This window comes from Phyllopteryx taeniolatus, chromosome 3 (assembly GCF_024500385.1).
Source record: "Phyllopteryx taeniolatus isolate TA_2022b chromosome 3, UOR_Ptae_1.2, whole genome shotgun sequence".
NCBI lineage: Eukaryota > Metazoa > Chordata > Actinopteri > Syngnathiformes > Syngnathidae > Phyllopteryx > Phyllopteryx taeniolatus.
Window position 1 is genome coordinate 12,657,191 of NC_084504.1, and position 17,403 is coordinate 12,674,593.

Here is a 17,403-nt window from a genome sequence, read left to right on the forward strand (position 1 = left end):
ACTTCAATGCTCACGTTGGCAATGACGGTGAGACCTGGAAGGGCGTGATTGGGAGGAACGGCCCCCCGATCAGAACCCGAGCGGTGTTCTGTTATTGGACTTCTGTGCTCATCATGGATTGTCCATAACGAACACCATAGTCAAGCATAAGAGTGTCCACATCTGCACTTGGCACCAGGACACCCTAGGTCGCAGTTCAATGATCGACTTTGTGGTTGTGTCTGGTGAGGTGTTCCAGGCACGTCCCACTGGGAGGAGACCCCGGGGACAACCCAGGACACACTGGAGAGACTATGTCTCCTGGCTGGCCTAGGGATCCTCCCGGAAGAGCTGGATGAAGTGGCTGGGAGAGGGAAGTCTGGGAGTCCCTGCTAAAGCTACTGCCCCTGCGACCCAACCTCGGATAAGCGGAAGAAAATGGATGGATGGATGGCATCCGTATTTCTTTCAGCATTATTGCTTATTATTTAAGTTGCCCATAATTGTGACACGTCGATAGCGTTTCGCGTGCTACTAACCCGTCATCGTCGTCCAGCTCGCTAGCGTTATTCCCGTTGAGAGCGGCGGCGGCCATTTTCGCCAACTGGTCCTTGAGGTCCAAGTTGTTCTTCCGCAGGTCAACGATGACTGAATTCAGGAAGTCAATCTGATTTTTACATTTTTTTTAAAAACAGAAATAAACCAATGATTACTTGTTCCAAAAACACACACTAGGGATGACATTTGACGAAAACTTCTTGATTTATCCAAGAGATGACTGATTAATTGTCATCAGTCACTATTATTCTTGTAATGGGCCACACAAATCTACACTTGAAATTAATTAGATCATTAAAAATTATTTGTACATTTTTTTCCAAAGAAAAAATATATAATTTTTAAATGTAACAAAATTTAATTCCTTATTTTTTCTATATTTAAGACACTTGAAATCTACATATACAATTGTGTAAAAAAAATTATAACCATTGAAAAAATGTAAATGCCATATTTCTGTATTACAAAATATTTTTATACGGGAGAAAAACTGATATATTTGTATATATCTCTATATAAATATGTATATTAAAAAGAAATAAAAATCCAAACACCAAACCTAAAAACACATTGTTATATATGGGTGAAAGTCAACATTACCTACACATTGGTAAAATTATATAGAATATCATTAAATAAAAGAGTTTACTGGAGAAACCTCAAATTTACACAGTCAAAATGAATACCAATGTTTACAATTAAAACTATGTTTAAACAATTTTTTTATCAATGGGAGAAGAATTATATATATATATATATAAAAGATACTAGTTGATAGAAAGTGTCTATAAGTGGCTAACATGTAAATATATATAAAATATTTTTAGATGGCAAGAGTGCCTTGTCTGAACATGACCTGAGTTAATGTAATAATAGCCAACATATTAATGTGTATTATTATAATGACCCTACTGAATTACAATGAAAAATACCCATCCCAATACATAATTATTTTTACAGAGCTGCCAACCTATAAAAATGCACTTCTAGAACAATCGCTCCAAATTTGTCTGAATTTCCACATTGTAAAAAGTTTGTCAAGAACATTTCCGTACAACAGTCATAATCATAATCGTTAATAAGTTATGGCGTCAATATTCAGCATTTTAATGTTTTTATTGCATCAACCTTGTCACGCTGGACGCAGCTGCAGCCTGAATCAAAGTACCAGTATATGAGATTTGGACGTGCTGTCATTAAAAATATCTGTGTCTATGGATTAATTTGCTAATTCTGTTTTCACCTCTGGTAACAAAAAAAATAAAATAAAAACAAAAAAAACCAAGTCTATTAAATCAGATTAATCAAATCTCAAACGTCAAAATTAAAACTCTGTACTGTAATTTGCAAACAAACAAACAACATTGCTGATAGACTGAATTGGATGGTTTTTGTTTGGACAATAGGTGGTTTCTACTTTGTGCAATGTACGAGAAGTACATGTAAGAAGAAGAAATGTAAGTACGTCTTCTCTTGTATGCTATTTATATTACGCATTTATATTTCCTATATCCACAATTGCTGCTGAAATGATGGAAATGTTCCCATTGTGGGACTAATAAAGGTGAGCTTACATTACAAATATTTATTAATAATAATAATATACTTTTAGGCGGCACGGTGGAAGACTGGTTAGCACATCTGCCTCACAGTTCTGAGGACCCAGGTTCAAATCCGGCCTCCCCTATGTGGAGTTTGCATGTTCTCCCTGTGCCTGCGTGGGGTTTCTTCGGGAACTCCGGTTTCCTCCCACATCCCCCAAAAATGTATAATAGGTTATTTGAAAACTCAAAATTGCCCGAAGACAGCTGGGATAGGCTCCAGAACGCCTGTGACCCTAGTGAGGATAAGCGGTATGGAAAATGGATGGATATACTTTTAACCTGCCCACGTTCTGAAGTGACGTGTGCAGTGGCTTATTGATTAATTTCCGGTTCAGATGTGGTACCCTGTGTGGACGTGTATTATTTTATATTTATATTTCTGAACACGTCTAAATTGGCCTGTTATTTTGTTGGTCAAATTTGGTTACGCTCCGCAAAAACGGGGTTTCACCCAGACCTATGTCAGCGCTTGACACTGCGACCAAATTGGTCGCATATGCAACCTTTTTGCCAGCTTGTGCAATTAAAAATGTCATCTTTTCGCAGTTGTGCGAGAACATGTTTTGGTCGAAAGCTGCCTTTTTTCCACTGCAATCTCCTCTTCCTGCGAGAGAGCGCGCGATGTGACAATCATTGTTATGAATTCCGTTTGAGTTAAAAGCGACCCACCGCAATATGATTGGCTGCTTGCTGCAACATACTGTAATTGACTGCTACTTCCAGATAGCGCACGCTATTATCAAAAGCACCGTCGCGTACAAGCGCAGAACATACACACGTCACAGACATGCAAGTACACTGTTGAGTCTGGCCAGTGGCCACCATGTACCTATATTGACCCTGGAACAAATGAAATTTTATTTACTTAACCCGTTTTGTCTGCTACTGCTTATTGCAGACAAACTTGTTCACATTAATATATTTTGCAAATATCATCGAGTCACTGACAATCAAAAATATGGTATGCCATAGTCATGCTGGTAACTAAAATGGTGCGACCAACTGAAAAAGTTGGTCATACCAGTGCTACTAGTCCAAAAGTTAGTGTAGAGCCCTGTACGTGTTTTGTTTCTCCAAATCACTTATTTCGATGTTTTGCGACTGCTTGTAATGATAGCTTAGCAATTGACATCGTCTTCGTCTGTCCACTCCCCGTCCTCCTTTCGTGACACTTTTGTAAGAAGCATGGTAAGAAGTGTAGCTTATTCGCTACCATGTAGGCAATGATCAGTGACTTACAATGCATTGACACCGGATGCAAAGAGAACTTTCACTTCCACGTCTTGGTAGCTGGGGGCATAATAAAATAGTGTGCACCAAGTAGCTGTTCAATGTGGACGTGACAGTAATGTCAGAAGCTGGAATTTTGCTTTCCCCCCCAATATCCAGAACAATCAGTGTTACGGCAATAATGAGTCAACGTTTGGTGATTTCCGTAACAAAATACAGACGTTCTGTAGCATTTGGCAGCTCTGTTTTTATCAAGTGATGGTGAATGTGAGCCCAAACAAAGACAGATGAGTGTCACCCCAACAAAATGGGACGCTCGTGATGACTTGACATATTTAAAGGGGACATATTATGTAAAATAAACGTTTTATTAATTAAGGTTCGTATACAAATAGTTGGGTCTCTGTAGTGTCTGCAAATTAAACCGCCAAGTACTGTACATCTTTATTTGCCTATTTCTGAAAACGTGTCTGTGATGTATCAGTGGGGCTAAATAACATAACCACACCAACTTTCTCCACCAATGACTGGGCAGCTAGGCTGGCTGAAGTTCCAGAACAAAAGTAGCCCTTAGACAGAAGCACTTTCATGTCAAAGCCAAAAGGTAAGTAGCACTGCAGCCTTAGCACAGATTAGCATTAGCTAACAGTGGTATTTGTGTTTAGCCATGTCATGCAGCACACTGCTACACTAATGCTGCCCCTAAGAGGTTTTGTGCAAGGTAACCAGAGCTGCATTGTTTTTTTTTTGTTTTTTTTGTTTTTTTTTAAAAGCACAGATAAGCGTTATAACAGAGTTAGCTTCTGGTCAACGCAATTACATAAATCCTCCCACATATTCGCGGTTTACGTTTCATCTATTTTTTTATCTTTGTGGAACCTATCACCAGAAATTAGCATTTTTGGTGCTTTTTTGATAGGCCCTAAGATGACAGAAGATGGTACCAAAGTACTGACTGAATAGGAACGTAAGTCCATCGTCAAGCAAGTATGCTGAAGTGGTACATCCCGACAGAGACAAGCCTTTGAAGTCGGGGAGGAGCTCATTTTAGCCTGGGTTGTCATGGAGAGCCTTCGCTGCAAGTGCACTAAAGAAATTAACATTGCAAAAAGAAACTGCAGCAAAGTTGGAAAAACAGTTTAGCGCAAACGACTCTAAATCAGTCTGGCATGCATTCCAATCGCTGACTAATTACAAGCGACGATCCCCCCAAGCTGAGAACAATAGCACACTAGCCAACGACTTGAATGCCTTCTACTGCAGATTTGAAAAGGACACTTTCACACCACACACCCACCCGACGGCACCCGCGACCACAATCACACCTCTGACTTCTGCGTTAACCATTCATGAACAGAATGTGAGACGCATCTTCAAACAACAAAAGATTAACAAAGCGGCAGGCCCGGACCATGTGTCCCCATCCTGCCTCAAAGTCTGCGCGGACCAGCTCGCTCCAATCTTCTCTCAGATCTTCAATAGATCTCTGGAACTGTGGGAAGTTCCATCCTGTTTCAAACGCTCCACCATCATTCCAGTCCCCAAGAAACCTGCAATCTCAGGTCTGAATGACTACAGGCCTGTCGCTTTGACCTCTGTGGTCATGAAGTCCTTTGAACGTCTCGTGCTGGACCACCTCAAGAGTGTCACAGGTCCCCTGCTGGACCCCCTGCAGTTTGCCTACCAAGCGAACAGGTCTGTGGATGATACAGTCAACATGGGACTGCACTTCATCCTAGAACACCTCGACAGTGCAGGTACCTACGCGAGGATCCTGTTCGTGGACTTCAGCTCAGCGTTCAACACCATCATCCCTGAACTCCTTTCATCCAAGCTTCTCCAGCTCAGCGTCTCACCTGCCATCTGGCAGTGGATTTACAGCTTTCTGACGGGCAGGACACAGCAGGTCAGGCTGGGGGAGGCCACCTCATCCACACGCAGCATCAGCACTGGGGCGCCCCAAGGATGTGTCCTCTCTCCACTGCTCTTCTCTCTCTACACGAACGACTGCACCTCAGCGAACCCGACTGTCAAACTCCTGAAGTTTGCAGATGACACCACTGTCATCGGCCTCATCAAGGACGGTGACGAGTCTGCATATCGACAGGAAGTGGAGCGGCTGGAGCTGTGGTGCGGCCGACACAACCTGGAGCTGAACACGCTCAAGACTGTAGAGATGATCGTGGACTTCAGGAGGCATCCTTCGCCACAGCTGCCCCTCACGTTGTCCAGCCGCCTTGTGTCAACCGTCGAGACATTCAAGTTCCTGGGAATTACAATCTCTCAGGACCTGAAGTGGGCGACTAACATCAACTCCGTCCTCAAAAAGGCCGAGCAGAGGATGTACTTCCTGTGGCTTCTGAGAAAGCACGGCCTGCCACCGGAGCTGCTGAGACAGTTCTACACAGCGGTAGTCGAATCAGTCCTGTGTTCTTCCATCACAGTCTGGTTTGGTGCTGCTACAAAAAAGGACAAACTCCGACTGCAACGGACAATCAAAACTGCTGAAAGGATTGTCGGTACCCCCCTACCCACCATTGAGGACTTGCACGCTGCCAGAACTAAGACAAGGCCGTGCAAAATCCTCTCGGACCCTCCGCACCCCGGTCACCAGCTCTTCCAGCTCCTTCCCTCAGGTAGGCGCTACCGATCAATGCAAACTAGAACTAGTAGACATTCCAACAGCTTCTTCCCTCTTGCGATCAACTTCTTAAACAGCTAACCTATAATTCCATTACAACAAGCTGGCAATTTTTTTGACTTGAGTTCGTTGTCACATTTCTGTGGGGCCAATTATGTATTACTCGTGCACTCACTGTATTTGTCTCGCCATGCTGCACTATTTGCATATACTGGCCACTCATGCCAGAGTAGCATCTGCTCCATTGCACACTGTTTGAGGAGTATCTGTAACATTTGCACAACCAACATTGTCCCAGATTATCGCACTACTCGTCACTTTAAATCGCATACACTCCTTGAAGTCTCAGCGCCCCTTGCACAATGGTCATTGCACCGGTCTATTGCAATATTAGTCATTCGAACTGCTCTAAGTGCTAGAGGACTCTGCATTTTTTTGCACAATTGTTTTTTGTCAATGTCTCTGTCTCCAAAGTGTTCTGTAAATTGACTGTCTGTTGTACTAGAGGGGCTCCAACTACCGGAGACAAATTCCTTGTGTGTTTTGGACATACTTGGCAAATAAAGATGATTCTGATTCTGATATACATGCACACTTTTTCCAAATGAAATAATTTGTAAGCTATTTATTTTTAAAGGTAATGTAAGATCAATTTGAAATATTTAATTGTTATGAGATCATGGTTTTTGGTATATTCACGGCTTAAACTATTAATATCGGCAATTAAATGATTTTAGTCGGTGCGTCAATTACTCCTGTTTTTTATTTGGCGGGAAAACTATCCAATATCCGGTTGTCATTCTAAAGCAGGTCTACTACGTCAGCATTATGTGGAGTCGAATGAGGACTGGCTCACTGCATGAGACAGATCAGTCGCTAAAACGAGCCAATTTCGCCACAGCAAGAAACATGCTGTAAAAATAATTTTTGATCTATCTCCAAGGTATTTTGATGAAAGCCTGTCACGGGCATGTTACTAACACACCTGGGAATAGTCTTAATTATTTTTGTCTTTTTTTGGAGTGGTGGGGTGGGGGGGCACAATATGTCTCCATTAAGTGACACATGCACATGCGTGAGTGAAGCTGACAAAAAACATGAACAAACCGCTGCCTGATGGTGGAGCAGCATTGCAGACAGTGCACAGCATTGGGGTGTAAGGAGGAGAGGAAGAAAATAACAGGTTCAAATTAGAATTCAATACACACAATGACACAGTATGACATTGTAAGAGGCTCCACTGACACAAAATTAGGGACACCTGCACAACCTAATGATGCTCAACAACCCACAAAATATGCCTTGATATAGTCAAAAACATTTGAGGAAAATAAAAATGGACAAAAATGTAAAAAAAAAAAAAATATGAATAAAAACTGAAAAATTACAGATGTAAGATAATAACGAGAACATTAGAAAAACAGCAATCATTGCTATACGAAATTATTTTAGTACAGCAATTGCTGCGATTTGTGTAGAAATTTTTAAACACTGTTTCGAGCAGCAATTTGAAAGTTCAACCAAGTACTGAATCACTATCTAGTTTAATGTTTTTGTACCCTAAATTTATATATAGAGGCTTATAAATTGGATAAATCAACTAGTCTAATGTTTGCCGATCATGTCAATAAAAATGAGCTTGTTTTCTATGGTTACTTGTAATTTTCATTTTGCTGATGATTTCTAAAGCATTTACTATGCAATAATGAATATTAGCATTCATAACACCAGGCTGATCAGGTGGCTCTCTATCTTCGAGACTCAACGCACCCTCATGGTGCCATATCCTTCCACATTGTGTGTTAAACATAATGCAGTACCATACAACACACCAACGACTGCCTTTACATACCGGATCCTTCTCGCTGTTAGAGACTTGGTTCAACACCAGTCTAATCGTAGTTTTGTAGATTTCGGATAAAGTTGCACGATTTTTAGCCAAATTTACAGCCTTCTTGTGTGCCTCCGAATACAAAAATATTTTTTTAAATTACAAAATCATTAGACAAAACAAAAAACACAATATTAGTAAGAATGGAATTAAAAAAAAGCAATCTTAGACCAAAACAGGAAATAGTAAACAAAAAAACAAAACAAAAAAACATATGGGACAAAAAAATTTTAATTTCTTTGGACTAAAACATTGGGGGCGGGACAAAAATAATTGGATAAACAGAAAAGTAAAGACTGAGCTAAAAAAACAACAGTTCTCTCAGAGTTCAAATACAAGCTTTTGTATCAGATTAGATTGTGCAGGTGTTCCTAATGAAGTGGCCTGTTTGTATAATCCAGTTGAGCCTCTTTAAAACATGATACTGTAACAATTAACACTTGACTCATGTTACAAACAGCTTGGTTCTGTACAACTGCCCCGAAAATAAGAGCAAAAGTTACAAAAAAGTTGCACTTGGGGCAGAGTAGGGAAGCAAGTTGACACACAATTTGCTTATGATCCATTTGGAGCTATTGTACCAGATAAAGACATGATGTACCTCAGCCTCCGTGTCCTTGTCCCGCAGTCGGTCCACAACGGCGTCACCTGCACACACCAGCGTGGCGGGGATGGTTACACAAGCTTTTCTACCAATATGCACAATTTTTATATATGAATCATAAGAGCACCTGAGGGGGTGGACGGCTCCTGCTCCAGCCGCTTCACTTGTTCCTTGAGTTTAGCTTTGTCCTGTTCCAAGACATCGATGACCTTCTGCAATGTTTGGGATGAGGCACTTTGCTCACGCACGGCAGACAGCTGAAGAATACACAAATATAACATTAAAAAAAACAAAAACTATTTAACAACTTTTAAAAATACAAAAGTAAACTTCTTCCATTTAAGGATTATGGAGGCCACTGTGCTCTTAAGAACCTTAAGTGCAGCAGAAATGTTTTTGTAACCTTGGCCAGATCTGTGCCTTGCCACAATTCTGTCTCTGAGCTCTTCAGGCAGTTCCTTTGATCTCATGATTCTCATTTGTTCTGACATGCACTGTGAGCTGGAAGGTCTAACATAGACAGATGTGTGGCTTTCCTAATCAAGTCCAATCAGTATAATCAAACACTTGACTCCAATGAAGGTGTAGAAACATCTCAAGGATGATCAGAAGAAATGGACAGCACCAGAGTTAAATATAGGAGTGTCACAGCAAAGGGTCTGAATACTTACGGCTGTGTGATATTTCACTTTTTCTTTTTTAATGAATCCGCAAAAATGTCAATAATTGATTTTTTTTCTGTCAATATGGGGTGCGCTGTGTAAATTAATGAGTATAAAAATGAACTTAAATTATTTTAACAAATGGCTGCAATATCACAAAGAGTGAAAAATGTAAGGGGTCTGAATACCTTCCATACCCACTGTATATATGCCACACCTTGACAGAGGGTCCGTGGAGAGAAAAAAAAAAAAAAAAAAAATAAAAAATGCCTACTCTAAACCGGTTCGTGGTTCAAAAACGGTTGGGGACCACTGCTTTAGAAGACAATTACAAAGCTACTCATATAAATCAAAACAGATAAAAAGGCCCCCAAAAATTGGAATATGCAAATATTACAAAGATACAACAAAGAAATACAAGCCAAAAAAATACACAGAAAATACAAAATTAAAAAAATATTATTTGCATATTAGCAGAAAAATACAAATACAAAAACATTCAAAGAAAATCACAATATTAGATAAAACTAAATAATTACAATACATAAATAAGACAGCATTCCCCCAAAAATTAAATGCAAAAACAAAACAAAAAAGTCAAATATATTAAAAATACTAAGATACAAATTTAAATGTACAAAAAATAATACAATATCTAGACAAAAGATTTGGACACGACACAAATGTGAAAAACCAAAAATATTTAACAAAAAAAATACAATAGACAAACTGCCGAAACCTACACAAATTACAAAGGTGACTGACCACACGCCTAAATCGGACACTTGATCGTTGCTATGGGAGCATCCCTGAGGCCTATAAAGCGGTTATGAAGCATAAATAACCACAGCGGCACACGTGATTTAGCCAGTAATTGACTCCAGACACTTGAGCAGATAGCATACGAGCGAACGTATTTGATTTGACAGGTGAAGAGCTGTGTCCAGCGACTTCAACGGACATGCCCACACAGTCCTGCAGCTCGAGGGCGGCCCTTATTTTTCATGATTTCAGAGCCTTATTTTACATACATGGTAACTTTTTTCCATCCATCCATCCATTTTCTGAGCCGCTTCTGCTCACTAGGGTCGCCGGGCATGCTGGAGCCTATCCCAGCTGTCATCGGGCAGGAGGCGGGGTACACCCTGAACTGGTTGCCAGCCAATCGCAGGGTATATACAAACAAACAACCATTCGCACTCACAGTCACACCTACGGGCAATTTAGAGTCACCAATTAATGCCCGGAAAAAGCCCACGCAGGCACGGGGAGAACATGCAAACTCCACGCGGGCGGGGCCGGGGATTGAACCCGGGTCCACAGAACTGTGAGGCTGATGCTCTAACCTGCCGGTAACTTTTTTATTTGCTCAAATTTGGCTCTATTATATGTCAATTTCTGTCACGCCCTAGGCTGGAATTCTGCATTACAACAACAGAGCCGTAGCTTTGATATGACGTGGGTTATGCATTTTATGCCCCTTGTATGTGATTGTACTTTTTTTTTTTTTCCGTTTTCAAGGACAGCCAGTGAAGAAAAATTATGCATTCTTCGGAAGAGATCATTGTTATATATTCCCTACTATTGCTGCGTTTTCTGCATGCATTGTGGAACTTTGTGTATTTGTGTACAGAGCAACTATGGGAACTTAAAATGTCTACGATGTCTTTTTAGGAACACAAGATGTCACTGCAGAGCCACCAAAGATGACAATAGACTGTGTTCAGGCTTCGTTTGTGTCATATAATTTTTAACTTTTGTCCAAAGACACCAGCCATAAAAAAACATTTTATAAAGTTCTGCTTCAAAATAATCATGTTATTAAACCATTTATGCTCATAGCGTACCGTGCACAGGATGTCAGATATTCTGTCGTCCAGGTTTGGCCACGTGACATTCCGCATATAGTGGATTATTATTATGTTTTTCGTTTCTACAGTAATTATTGTATGATTATTTTCTGCTACAGAAACGCAAAATAATGTTTAGGTAGGTTTTTACAAAGAGGAGACAAGGGACCGCGCTCCACCGACTGCTAGGTAAAATGCGGTCCACCGACTGCTCGGTAAAATGTGTCATTTTGGGTCCATCATTTGCACTACATCAGGGGTGTCGAAATCAAATTCACGGTGCCAAAATTTAAAATTGTGAAAAGGTTGCAGGTTGAACTCAACTCAACTCTCTCTGTAGCCCTTTGGATTCCTTTTTAATGGAACTCTTGTTTCAAAGGCCAACAACAAGACAACCCCCACAAAAAAGAGTGTCTTTCAATGAAAATCCAACCTTTAAACTATTAAAAGTGGTTGCCTTGGAGCAGGAGTGCGTAAAGAAAACAATCATTCAAGCTATGTTATATTCCTTGGTTACAGCCGCGTTGGCTCTGCACAGAAGACAAACAGGTCTGTCCTATACTTTTGTGAACAGATAATCTGCCTCCCACTGGTCTTGAAAGCTCCTGTTTCCCATTTTTGGGAAGGTTAAGTGTAAATTTGTCCGAGAAGACTGGTAGGAAAGGTGCAATGACTGCAAAAGAAAGCGAGGGGGTGATTGCCGGTCTCCACAGACGCACCTACATACGCATTCTAGGATTTGTAGTACGGTGCATGTGGTGTATACTGGTGGGTCAGCTCCAATACACATTTCATATGGTCTTGCGGGCGAAATATAATTATGTCACAGGCCAGATTTAGCCTCTAAGGCGCCAAGTGGGCCAGCATGGGAATGAAAATATAAAATATCTAATCCTGAAATATATAGCAAGATGTTGGGGAGCTTGTAGGCTTAATCAGCATTGTGTCATCTCCTCTAGTAGTGGGTTGGGTGAAAATGACAAAACAAACAGAAAAAAACCTGCCGCACTTCAGCCTTAACCAGGTAATAACTGTTCAAGCTTTAGCCTCACCTCTTTCTTCAGGGCTTCTATCTGCTCCTCCTTCTCTGACACTAAGGCACTGTTTTTATGGACAGCTGCATTCTCCTTGTCCATCTTCTCCTTTAAGGTGCTCTCACTGTCCACGCAACCAAAACCAAAACAAAACATTGTGCATTTAGTACAGGGATAAGGTCTTGCTTTTTTAATTCTACGCTTTTAATTCTTATTTATAAATATATGCTATTCTTGGGAACTGGAATGATGACTGCAAAATTTAGCTGAAATTAACAGTGGAGTACCTGTAGGCATAACGTTTTGAGAAGAATTTTAAAAAATGTGTTTGACAACATTATTCAGTATTTTTAAAATAGTAGACAATTTAGGAATTAAATGTTTTATTCCCATACCTTTGCTTCAACTCCTTCAACTGTGCTTGGAGTTTTGACTGCTCTTCCTTGAGCTAAAAACAAAAAACATTTCATTATGCGTGTACAGAAAATATGAAGACACCACAAGTAGAGATGAAATGCTGTGAAAATTTAATTTCACAATCATACTAAAGTAACCACAATAATCAGTTATCAGTAACTGCGCTATTGTAAATATATATATATATATATATATATATATATATATATAAATAAATACAAAATACAAAAATTGTACAAAAAAATACTGAAATATTTAAAAACATACCAAAACATTTGATGATACAAAAAAACCTATTAGAAAAAAAACGATATAAAAATACAAAAGGAGAAAAATAGAAGAAAAACTCAGAAAAACAAAAACAGAAACAAATGGAGATTAAAACACGGATATTAGAAAAAACATGTTCGTGAAAATCACCAAAATACAAGAAATTTTTTTTTAGAAAAATTTTAACATTTTAAAAATAAACAAACATGAAAAATAGAAAAAAAATCAATACAAAATAAACAAAAATACAGAAGAATCAAATACATACAAATATTAGAATAAAAATAGACGCAGATCAACATTGTAAATGAGAATCTGCTCTCTTTTGCCTTAGCTGGATAAATAAAGGTTGAATAAAAATAAATTGAAAGAAAATAAAAACAAAATAAAGAAATGACAAATGACACAAACTAAAACTGAAAAGAGACCAATCATGATCCATAGTGGTAGGAAAAGCATTAGTTGCACCAATTTGTTTGAGGGCTAGTGGTGGGAAACGCATCAGTTGCAACAATGTGTTTAAGAGCCGCTGTAGCCAAGTGAAGACTGTGGAGTAAGCTGACGTTGGCATTTGTGTGCCAATTTTTCCTTGACATGCATCCTCAAATATTACAAGGGTGAATGAAAACCAGCCCACTTTTCAGTGTCTATGGGGGCATACAGTAACATAAGTTTGGCGCACCTTGATAAGTTCACCGTGGTCTTGGTGATTGTTCTCAACATCCTGAGTCAGCCTGTCCTTCTCGTTTTGCAGTGACTGGAGGGAATGCGACTTGACTGACACAGCCTCTTTGAGCTCCTCGCTGAGGACGAGCAAAAAAGCATGTGTTTTATTAAGATCAAAATCAAACGGTGAATCCTGAGTAAGTGATGAACACGCTCACATTTCCCGGGAGAGACTCTCCGTCTTCTGGCTTTCTGCACAAAGTTGCTCTTTGGATGCGGCCAGCTCTTGCTGGTACTTTGATTGGTCTTGCTTCAGCGCATCAAACTGAACAGATGATGAATGCAAACATTAGACATACAAATACTAGATCAGACTACAAAATATTAGGAAATATGATAAAAACACAGTGATGCCTTGATTGTCGTAACAACGCTCATAACTTAAATTACTCGTATCCCAAATACATTGTCTCCATTGAAATGAATGGAAATGCTATTTAATCCTCTTCCGTCTTTCTTTAGCAGAGGATAAGATCAAAAAATTTCAGTTTCATAATAGCACAATCTTTTTGTTTTCTTGGGAGCCATACTGAGGATGAATCTACAGCAAAAAAACAGCAACAAAGATACCTGAAATACATGATGTGCTGAGTGAATGACATTTATGTTTAGGTGTGAGAGAACAACTAAATGTTCCGTGAAGATGTCAGGAAGCATAGTTCCTGAACAAAAGCAATTTCTGACTGAAATTTTTTTTTAAAACTGATTTGTTAGTGAGCTGAGGCTCCGCTAAGAGGTTGCACCTTAATTTCTCAATTTTGTTTTCACTTCACTGAAGGGCCTGAAGCGCACACATATTTCAAGTCATTGCTTGCAAGTCAAGACAAAAAAACTTGATAAGCGATGGTTCGTATCTCAGAAAACTCAAATTGCAGCATTCGTAAGCTGGGGTACCACTGTACTCGACAAAAGAAAAAACAAAACAAAATACAAAGTATTCAAGAATACAAAAAAAATGTCAAAACTACTGTATTTTCACAACTATAAGGCACACTTAAAAGTCTTAAATTTTCTCCAAAATGGACGGGGCGCCTTATAGTGCGACATGCCTTATGTGTGCACCGACTTCCAAAATCTGTAAATGTTGTTGTGTGACTTTAATGAGCGCTCCGCTTGACTGCCTGGGAGCATTTCCTGCCGACATGCTGCTTATATAGAGGAAGGCGGACGTGACTGAGGACAGCATGCGGATGTAAAGGGGGAAGGGTGCACGTGACAGAGGACGCTAAAGGCACGCCCCAAGTAGGTATATAGTTCCGGTATGTGCTTCGGTTTGGCTAAGGACCCCCAAAAATGGTACCTACGAAGAGACATGCTGACGAAGCACAGTTTAAACTGCAAGCTATTAGTTACGCGGAGGAACATGGGAATCGAGCAGCCGCAGCTGCGAGAGAATGCAAGATCAACGAATCCATGGTTCGCAAGTGGAGGAAGCAGGAAAACGAGCTTTGCCAAGTCAAGAAGACGAAGCTGAGTCTCCGTGGAAAAAAAAGAATAACAAAACGTGGAAACAAGGCGAGGTGGCCCGAGTTGGAAGACCAACTCGAGGAAACAGGAAAACGAGCTTCGCCAAGTCAAGAAGACGAAGCTGGTAACAATTTGTGAATGGATTGTGGATGCTCGGGCTAACGTGTCTGCTTGCACTGTTGTTCGAGCTTTCGTAAAAGCCGGCATGATTTCTGAGGAGCCGCACGGCAACGAGACTGACTCCGACAATGACGAGAGGGAACCTGGCGTGTTTGATGGAGAACTTGCTCAGCTGTTCATTTCGGATAAAGAACATGAGGACTTTGATGGATTTGTGGATGAGGATTGATAAAAAAATAACGTGATTACATTGTTAAATACTTCAATAAAGTACAACCGAACTCAGTTTTGCTCCCGTTGCCTTTTTAAAAACATTGTTTTAGCGTGGATGCATGCTACCGTATGTTTTAAGCTAGCGTATGTTTTACCTGCGCCAAATAATACGGCGCGCCTTATGTATGTGTTAAATACAGAAACGGACCCCGTAACTGAGACTGTGCCTTTTAATACATTGCGCCTTATGGTCGTGAAAATACGGTATTCGAAAACAAAAAATTGACAAATATACAAGCTAAAAATACTAAAATATTACACCAAAAACAGATGTTAGGCAAAAACATACAAAATATTCAAAACAATCAGAAAAGTAGAATACTTAACAAAAAAGAGCTAAAAAAATGCTAACTGACAAAAAAGACCAAAATATTAAAAATACTAAAATAATTTGACAAAAGGAAAAAAATACAAAAATATTAGATTCAAAACAAATAAAAGACAAAATGACAAAAGACGAAAAGTAAAAAAAAAAAAAAAAAAAAGTTGTTCTCAGTCATTGGTTTGCTGTTGCGATGTACAGCACACCAGATGGGAGAAGTCGAAAAGCAACTACTACTCTCAGAGATGCTTAACATGGTAGTAGCAATACTATTTTCTAACTTTAAAATTCCTAATATTTACCTGTGTCTTCATCTCCTGCTTGGAAGTATGAAGGTCCTTCAGGAGAACTTGAGCTTCACTCTTATCTCGGAGCAAGGTGTCTCTCTCCTTTGTCAACTGCTCAAGAATCTCGGCAGTCTGACCGGAAGCCTCAGAGGCCTACAGTGAGCAGGAACAGGAACATGCTTTTAGGATTAATTGCAACCGACCTCACAGATGCAGTGAGTCTTATTTTATGACAGGAAAGACATTTTTTGGTCTCTTTAGATACATTATGCTCAATTGTAGAACCAATTAAAAAATATATACAGTGACCCCTGCCATATCGCAGAGTTTTCTGTGATTGTTTAGGGGTTTTTACAGTACACGGGCTAGTCTGAATTTAGAGTTGCGCACCCTCAGTGAAGTGCCACGTTGTGCTACAACATGACAGGCAGCACTGGGATCTCCTCCCACAGATCAAAGAAAATATTTGCCTGTAATGTATTCTCTGTTTGTATGTGTCGTTTCCTCCATGTGTCTTAAAGTAGCAGTTGATAGGTTTATAATTACCATAACATGATAATCGCTGTTAGCTCATCTATGGCCTTTCATAGAAGTTCGCATTAAGCTAGCATCCTTTAGTTAGGCCAAATTAAATGGTTTGGGTAAACATTTTGATGTTTAAATATGCAATGCTCAATTCTCTTTTGTTTCATGGTTCAGTTTGACAGTAGACTTCAACTGGGAGTGACAAAAACAGCATGCTTTGCCTCCTATCATGTGCATCAGTGAGAACAGGTGCTCGGGAATATGTTGGAACTTGTATTTAATAGGTTTAAAGAGTGTGGGAGGGCTACAACTCTATCGGCTCTCTATATCACGGATGTTCACCTGTTGCGGATGGGTCTGGAACGCATCCCTCATGATAAACAAGGGTTTCACTGTATGCATTTTCTGGTAGGACAAACAGCATACAACTCAAATAAATTCTTATAATACAATGTGTACATAAAGATAACCTGTGGACTCAGAACAGATACAGTCATATATTCAACTGGACGGTAATCACTGATCAGAGACTTCATTAGGTACACCTGCACAACCTAATGAGACCTAATGCAAGAGCTGTGGCAGAAATCCTGCTATGGTCACCAAAATGTTAATGTCTCTTGGCATGATGCAGCGAGCTGCTGTACCACAATAATACACGTAGAGACTGAGAATCAAGTTTACGCGAAACGTCACTTGACCAAACCGGGATAACAGATTAGCGGACTTCCTGTGATGACATGATGGTTGATGACATGATGGTTTGAACCCAAACTTGCTAAAATTTTGTTTTATTTACTGCTAGCGTATTCGAAACAAAAGTTAAGTCCATGTATATAGTTTATTTATAAATATATGCTATGATATATGTAAACATGAATGAAACCTAAATATCGGACATCTTGTGTAAAACAAAAGACATTTTAGATGTTAAATATTTCAA

General features: G+C 39.7%; 1 protein-coding gene across 3 annotated transcripts in view; it reads right to left on the minus strand.

Annotated features, from left to right (window-relative positions):
• clip1a (CAP-GLY domain containing linker protein 1a) overlaps nt 1–17,403 on the minus strand; it is a 63,857-nt gene that overhangs the window by 2,494 nt on the left and 43,960 nt on the right. For all 3 annotated transcript variants that reach the window (XM_061766956.1, XM_061766955.1, XM_061766957.1), the window contains 8 exons: nt 15,951–16,088; nt 13,625–13,731; nt 13,423–13,543; nt 12,449–12,501; nt 12,072–12,177; nt 8,635–8,764; nt 8,505–8,551; nt 519–646 (listed from right to left, as the gene is read on the minus strand). In XM_061766956.1, the coding sequence (XP_061622940.1) occupies nt 519–646; nt 8,505–8,551; nt 8,635–8,764; nt 12,072–12,177; nt 12,449–12,501; nt 13,423–13,543; nt 13,625–13,731; nt 15,951–16,088 (830 nt within the window). The remainder of the gene's footprint in view (nt 1–518; nt 647–8,504; nt 8,552–8,634; nt 8,765–12,071; nt 12,178–12,448; nt 12,502–13,422; nt 13,544–13,624; nt 13,732–15,950; nt 16,089–17,403) is intronic.